At 65.8% G+C, this 7,529-nt stretch overlaps 1 protein-coding gene across 1 annotated transcript; it reads left to right on the forward strand.

Moving 5' to 3' along the window:
* Positions 1–5,609, forward strand: LOC140000208 (latent-transforming growth factor beta-binding protein 4-like). Its single transcript, XM_072030007.1, has 6 exons — positions 1–548; positions 627–949; positions 1,682–1,747; positions 2,233–2,361; positions 3,879–4,028; positions 5,200–5,609. Exons 1-6 carry the CDS (start codon positions 238–240, stop codon positions 5,607–5,609), a joined length of 1,389 nt encoding a protein of 462 aa, XP_071886108.1. The 5' UTR covers positions 1–237.
* The last annotated feature ends 1,920 nt before the right edge of the window (positions 5,610–7,529 follow it).

The following is a 7,529-nucleotide window of genomic DNA, read 5'->3' on the forward strand; positions in this document are numbered from 1 at the left end:
GGGGACATCAGGGACAAGCCAATGGGGCACAATAGGGACAAAGCTATGGGGGACATGGAAAAAACAACGGGGATGCTGGGGACAAGCCAATGGGGTCGAGGTGCAGGGGGACTTCTCTATGGGGTCAGGATGGGGATGGGCAGCAGGGGACATCAGGGACAACACCACGGGAGATAATGGGGACAAAACGATGGGGGACATTGGGGACAAGCCAATGGGGCCACTGGGGACAAGCCAATGGGGTCGAGGTGCAGGGGGGCTTCTCCATGGGGTCAGGATGGAGACGGAGAGCAGGGACCATCGGGGGACAGTGGGGACCCCCCCATGGGGCTGAGCTTTTGGGGGACGGCTCCACGCTCCCCCCCCCAATGTCCCCACCGCCCCCTCCCCCCAAAAAAACGTCACCTCCCCGCTTGCAGACGAGGACGAGTGCGCCGAGGGGGGGTCCCGCTGCGGCCCCCACGCCGCCTGCCACAACCTCCCCGGCTCCTTCCAGTGCGCCTGCCACCAGGGCTACGAGGCCGCCCGGCACGGCCACCACTGCCAGGGTACGGGGACAGCGGGGACAGCAGGGGGGGGACACCCAGAGTGACACTGAGCCCCCCCCCTTCGTGTTTCCCCCCCAGACGTGGACGAGTGCGCGACGCTGCCGGGGGTGTGCGGGGCGGCGCGCTGCGAGAACGTGGACGGCTCCTTCCTCTGCCTCTGCCCCGACGGGGGGCACGAGTTCGATCCGGTGACGGGGACGTGCGGGGGACCCCCCCCAGCGACCCCACTCCTCCGGCCCCCCCCGGAGCCGTGGAAGCCCCCCCGGGCTTGGCGGCGTGCTTCAGCCCCGCCTGCGGGGTGCTGGCGCCCAACGTCAGCCGGCAGCAGTGCTGCTGCAGCGTGGGGGGCGCCTGGGGGGTCCGCTGCCCCCCCCCGAGGCCGTGCCCCACGCCTGGAACCGGTGGGGACATGGGGACGCTATGGGGGGGGGAGGGGATTGGGGATGGCGTGGGGTGGGAAGGGATTGGGGTGGGAGTGGGATTGGGGATGGGGATTGGGATTGGGGATGGGGACGGGGATAGGGATGGGGATGGGGATGGGGATGGGGATGGGGATGGGGATGGGGATGGGGATGGGGATGGGGATGGGGATGGGGATTGGGACTGGGATGGGAAGGGATGGGGATAGGACTGGGATGGGATGGGATGGGATTGGGATTGGAGTGGAGTGGGATGGGATGCGATTTGGGATGGGATGGGATGGCGATGGGATTGGAGTTGCAATTGGGACTGGGATGGGATGGGATTGGGATGGAGATAGGATTAGGATTGGGATGGGATTGGGATAGGATTGGGGGGGTGGAGATGGAATTGGGATGGGGTTGGTGATGGGATTGAGATAGATTGGGATTGGGACTGGGATGGAATGGGGATGGGATGGGGATGGGATGAGGATGGGACTGGGATTGGGGTGGGAAGGGATTGGGATGGGTTTGGGGTGGTGATGGGATTTGGGATGGGGATGGGGATGGGATTGTAAAGGGATTGGGATTGGGGTGGGTATTGCCAGGGATTAGGACTGGGATGGGATGGGATTGGGATCGGGGTGTGGATGGGGACAGGGATGGGCTGGGGATGGGGTCAGGATGGTGCCAAGGTGCAGGGGGGGTGACACCTCTGTCCCCCCCCCCAAGCCGAGCACCGAGCCCTCTGCCCCCACGGGACCGGCCAGACCACGGGGCCCCAGGGCTCAGCAGCAGGTCAGTGCGGCCGCGGGGGGGGCACAGCGATGGGGCCCCCCCCATTTGGGGGCTCCCTCCGTTTAGGGACTCCCCCCCCTACTCAGGGGCTCCCCCCTGTATTTAGCGGTTCCCCAATGTTGGGGATGCCCCCCCATTTTGGGGATGCCACCCCTGTTTTGGGGCTCCCCCATTTATGGGATGCCCCCCATTTTGGGGACTCACCCCCCCTAATTTGGGAATGGCCCCCATTTGGGGGACTCACCCCTCCCATTTTGGGGATGTCCCCATTTTTCAGGGTGCCCCCTCAATTTGGGGATGCCCCCCCTATTTTGTGGGGTTACGCCCCTCCCCTTTTGGGTGCATCCCGCCTATTTTGGGGCAATACCCCCCCTATTTTGGGGTTCCCCTCCTATATAGGGGCTCCCCCGTTTCGGGGGTGCCCCCCCCAATTCCGAGGACCCTCCCCCTGACGTCGCCCCCCCCCTTACCCCCTTACCCCCCAGATGTGGACGAGTGCCGGGTGTTCGCGCCGCAGCTGTGCCGGGGGGGGGTCTGCATCAACGCCGCCCCCGGCTTCAGCTGCTACTGCCCCAGCGGCTACTACTACGAGCAGGAGCACCTGCAGTGCGTGGGTGAGCACCCAGCACCCCCAGCACCCCCCCAGCACCCCCCCAGCACCCCCAGCACCCTGACCTCAGCACCCCCAGCACCCTACTTGTGCCCTGGGTGCACCCTGCCTGCACCCTGAGCACCCTACTTGCATCCTGAGCACCCTGAGCACCCTGCCTGCACCCTGAGAGCACCCTACTTGCACCCTGACTGCACCCTAAGAGCACCCTGTGCACCCCGAGCACCCTACTCGCACCTTGAGCACCCTGCCCTCAGCACCCTGAGCACCCTGCCAGCACCCCCAGCACCCCCAGCACCCCCAGCACCCTGACCTCAGCACCCTAATTGTGCCCTGGGTGCACCCTGCCTGCACCCTGAGCACCCTGAGCACCCGACTTGTGCCCTGACTGCACCCTGAGTGCGCCCTACCTGCACCCTGAGCACCCTAATTGTGCCCTGAGTGCGCCCTACTTGCACCCTGCCTGCACCCTACTTGCACCCTGAGAGCACCCTGAGCACCCAGCCAGCACGCTGAGCTCCCTACCTGCACCCTGAGCACACAACCTGTACCCAGAAAGCACCCTAAGAGCACCCTGGCTGCACCCTGAGCACCCTCTTTGCACCCTGAGCACCCAACTTGTGCCCTGCCAGCACCCTACCTGCACCCTGAGCACCCTGCCTGCACCCAGCCAGCACCCTGAGCACCCAACTTGCATCCTGAGCACCCTGAGCGTGCCCTGTCTGCACCCTGAGCACCCAACTTATGCCCTGAGTGCGCTCTACCTGCACCCTGAGCACCCTACTTGCACCCTGCCAGCACCCTGAGCACCCTGCCTGCACCCAGCTCACACCCTGAGAGCACCCTGCCCACACCCTTCCAGCACCCTGCCAGCACCCTGAGCACCCTACTTGCACCCTGCCTGCACCCTGAGCACCCTGCCAGCACCCAGCCAGCACCCTGAGCACCCAACTTATGCCCTGAGTGCACCCTACTTGCACCCTGAGCACCCAACTTGTGCCCTGCCAGCACCCTGCCTGCACCCTGAGCACCCTAATTGTGCTCTGAGTGCACCCTGGCTGCACCCTGAGCACCCTCTTTGCACCCTGAGCACCCAACTTGTGCCCTGAGTGCGCTCTACCTGCACCCTGAGCACCCTACTTGCACCCTGACTGCACCCTGAGCACCCTGCCTGCACCCAGCTCACACCCTGAGCACCCTGCCCACACCCTTCCAGCACCCAGCCAGCACCCTGAGCACCCTGAGCGTGCCCTACCTGCACCCTGAGCACCCTAATTGTGCTCTGAGTGCACCCTCCCTGCACAATACCTGCACCCTGAGCACCCAACTTGTGCCCTGAGTGCACCCTCCCTGCACCCTCAGCACCCTGCCTGCACCCTGTCTGCACCCCGAGCACCCTACTCGCACCCCAAGCACCCTGCCCTCAGCCCCCCGAGCACCCTTCCAGCCCCCCGAGCCCCCTTCCAGCCCCCCCCCCCGTGCCCCCCACCCCCTTGCCGACCACCACCGCCCCCCCCCCAGATAACGACGAGTGCCAGGACGAGGACGCGGAGCCGTGCATCGGGGGCCGCTGCGTCAACACGGTGGGCTCCTACTTCTGCTCCTGCGCCCCCCCCCTGGTGCTGGACGGCTCCCAGCGCCGCTGCGTCACCAACGACACCCGCGCCATGGGTGAGGCCACCCCCTGTCACCCCCCCCGTGTCACCGTCACCCCCCCCGTGTCGCCCTGTCCCCACGTGTCCCCATATCCCTGCCCTATGTCCCCGTGGCCCCCCATCCCCGTGTCCCGGCACTGTCCCCTGATGCCCCCCCCGTGTCCCCATGTCCCACATCCTGATGTCCCACGTCACCGTGTCCCCACGTCCTGTGTCCCCATACCCCCATGGCGCTGTATCCCCCATGTCCCCAAATCCCCGTGTCCCCGTGTCCCCATGTCCCACATCCTGATGTCCCACGTCACCGTGTCCCCACGTCCTGTGTCCCCATATCCCCATGGCGCTGTATCCCCCATGTCCCCAAATCCCCGTGTCCCTGTGTCCCCATGTCCCACGTCGCCTCCCCTTGTCCCACATCCCCCTGTCCCACGTCACCATATCCCCGTGTCCCCATGTCCCCATGTCCCACATCCCTTCATCCCAGTGTCCCCCATTGTCTCCCCACATCCCACATCACCTCCCCATGTCCCCACCTCACTGTGTCCCCATGTCCCCGTGTCCCCATGTCCCCACGTCCCTATGACCCCACAGCCACGTGGCCCCATAGCCTCATGTTGCCATGCACCCGTGTCCCCTACGGCCCCTTGTCCCCTCGTCCCCATGTCCCCATGTCCCTAAGGCCCTATAGCCTCACATCCCTGTGTCCCCATGTCCCCCCATGTCCCTGTCCCCCCCCCCATGCCCACGTCCCCATGCCCCCTCCCATGCCCACGACCCCCCCATCCCCTATACCCATGTCCCCATGTCCCCATGTCCCCAAGACCCCACACAGGGGGACCCCCACCCTGCCCCCCTCCTACCCCAGCAATAGGGACCCCCCCCAGACCCCCATAATGGGGACCCCATGGGCACCCCCCAGAGTGGGTCCCCCTTAGACACCCCCCCCATGATTGGGACCCCTTGGACCCCCCCCATAACAGGGACCCCTTTGCCCCCCCCAATAATGGGAACCCCTCCCACCACCCCACAACGCCCCCCCCCTAATGGAGACCCCTTGGGTACCCCCCATATAACAGTGCCCCCCCCACCTCTTTACACCCCCCCCCTTAGCATCCCCAATTTTTAGGACCCCACCCCACAACCTGCCCCCCCCCCCATTTTTTTTTCTCCCCCCCCCCCCCCCCCAGATGACTTCGAGTTCCTCTGCAACGTCCTGCGCCCCCCCGGCCCGGGGCTGGGCCCCCCCTACGAATACGGCCCCGAATACCCCCCCCACTACGGGCTGCCCTACGGCCCCCTCCCCTTTGGGGGTCCGGGCCCCCGCCTGCCCCCCCCGGGGCTGCGCGCCGACTACGACCCCTATGGGCTGGGGGGGGGCTACGACCCCCGCGGGGACGCCCTTTACGCCGCCCCCCCCCGCTACGAGGACTTGGAGGATTTCGAGGGGTCCCGCCGGGGCCCCCCCCGCTCCTCCCGGCCCCGCAGCCCCCCCAGCGCCCCCCAGGACCCCCCCCCGTGGCTCTTCCAGCCCCATGGTGTGGCCGAGCGGCCGGGGCGAGCCAGCGAGGATGGTGAGTTTGGGGGGGGGCGGGATTGAGGGGTTTTGGGGGGGGATTTTGTTTTTTTTATGGGGAGGGGGCTGACGGGGACCCCCCCCCGCAGACCCCCGGGACGAGGCGCTGCCGCCGGAGCTGTGCGGGGTGCTGAGCGGCTGCGAGCATGGGCACTGCGTGCGGGTGCCCCAGGGCTTCACCTGCGCCTGCGACCCCGGCTACCGGCTGGACGCGGCACGCGTGGCCTGCGTGGGTGAGACACGGCCTAATCCCGGCCTAATCCGGCCTAATCCGGCCTAATCCGGCCTAGTCCCGGCCTAGTCCCGGCATAATCCCGGCCTAATCCGGCCTAATCCGGCCTAATCCGGCCTAGTCCCGGCCTAGTCCCGGCATAATCCCGGCCTGATTCCGGCATAATCCCGGCCTAATCCGGCCTAATCCGGCCTAGTCCCGGCATAATCCCGGCATAATACGGCCTAATCCGGCCTAGTCCCGGCCTAATCCGGCCTAATCCGGCCTAGTCCCGGCATAATCCCGGCATAATACGGCCTAATCCGGCCTAATCCCAGCCTAATCCGGCCTAATCCGGCCTAATCCCGGCCTAATCCGGCCTAGTCCCGGCATAATCCCGGCCTAATCCGGCCTAATCCCGGCCTGATCCCGGAATAATCCCGGCCTGATCCCGTCCTAATTCCTTCATAATCCCGGCCTAGTCCCGGCCTAATCTGGCATAATCCAGGCCTAATCCCGGCCTGATCCCGGCCTGATCCCAGCCTAATCCTGGCCTAATCCCGGCCTGATTCCGGCCTGATTCCGGCCTGATCCCGGCATAATCCCAGCCTGTTCCCATCCCAATCCCATCCCATCCCAAACCCCAGTCCCAGACCAAATCCCACCCCATCCCATCCCCAATCCCACTTTAATCCAACCCCCAATCCCACCCTAATCCAACCCCAAATCCTACCCCAATCCTACCCCAATCCTACCCCAAATCCCGATCCCATGCCCATTCCATACCCCCAATCCCAATCCCACCCCAATCCCATCCCCACCCCCCCCAATCCCATCTGCAACCCCTTCCCACCCCAGTCCGACCCCAAATCCAATCCCAATCCCACCCCAAATCCCAACTAAATCCCAATCCCGCCCCAAATCCCAACCAATCTCAGTCCCACCCCAAATCCCTTCCCATCCCAACACAAACCCATCCTAATCCCACCCCAATCCCATCCCAAATCTCACCCCAATCCCATCCGCAACCCCTCCCCACCCCAGTCTAACCCCAAATCCAATCCCAACCCCAATCCCACCCCAAATCCTACCCAATCCCAATCAAACCCCAATCCCACCCCAATCCCCCCTCAAATCCCCCCCAAATCCTCCCCAATCCTACCCCAATCCCCCCCCAAATCCCCCCCAATCCCAATCCCACCCCAATCCCATCCCAATCCCCCACAATCCCAATCCCCACCAAAATCCCACCCCAATCCCATCCCCATCCCCCTCAATCCCACCCCAAAACCCACACAATCCCAATTCCACCCCACCCCAATCCCACCCCAATCCCATCCCAATCCCATCCCAATCCCCCTCAATCCCACCCCAATCCCCCCCAATCCCAATCCCACCCCAATCCCCCCCAACCCCCCCCCCAATCCCACCCCAAATCCCACCCCATTCCCCCCCCAATCTCCCCCAATCCCCCCAAAACCCCCCAATCCCACCCCAATCCCACCCCAAATCCCCCCCAACCCCCCTTAATCCCCCTCCCCGACCCCCCCTGACCCCCCCCCTTTTCCCCGCAGACCTCGACGAGTGCTCGGAGGCCGCCCTGTGCCGGGGGGGGCGCTGCCTCAACACCCCCGGCTCCTTCCGCTGCCTCTGCCCCCCCGGCTCTGTCCCGGCGCAGGGACCCCCCCGCTGCGTCCCCGCGCGCCCCCCGGCCTGAGCCCCCCCCTCCCCAT

The sequence above is a fragment of the Anas platyrhynchos genome, chromosome 33 (genome assembly GCF_047663525.1).
Source record: "Anas platyrhynchos isolate ZD024472 breed Pekin duck chromosome 33, IASCAAS_PekinDuck_T2T, whole genome shotgun sequence".
Lineage (NCBI taxonomy): Eukaryota > Metazoa > Chordata > Aves > Anseriformes > Anatidae > Anas > Anas platyrhynchos.

Excerpts from the sequence above, each read along its gene's own strand:
- LOC140000208 (XM_072030007.1), top strand. The coding sequence starts at position 238 with ATGGGGTCGAGGTGCAGGGGGGCTTCTCCATGGGGTCAGGATGGAGAC. Across the intron at positions 1,748-2,232 it reads GCCCCAGGGCTCAGCAGCAG|ATGTGGACGAGTGCCGGGTG; the intron begins GTCAGTGCGGCC and ends CTTACCCCCCAG. Across the intron at positions 2,362-3,878 it reads GGAGCACCTGCAGTGCGTGG|ATAACGACGAGTGCCAGGAC; the intron begins GTGAGCACCCAG and ends CCCCCCCCCCAG.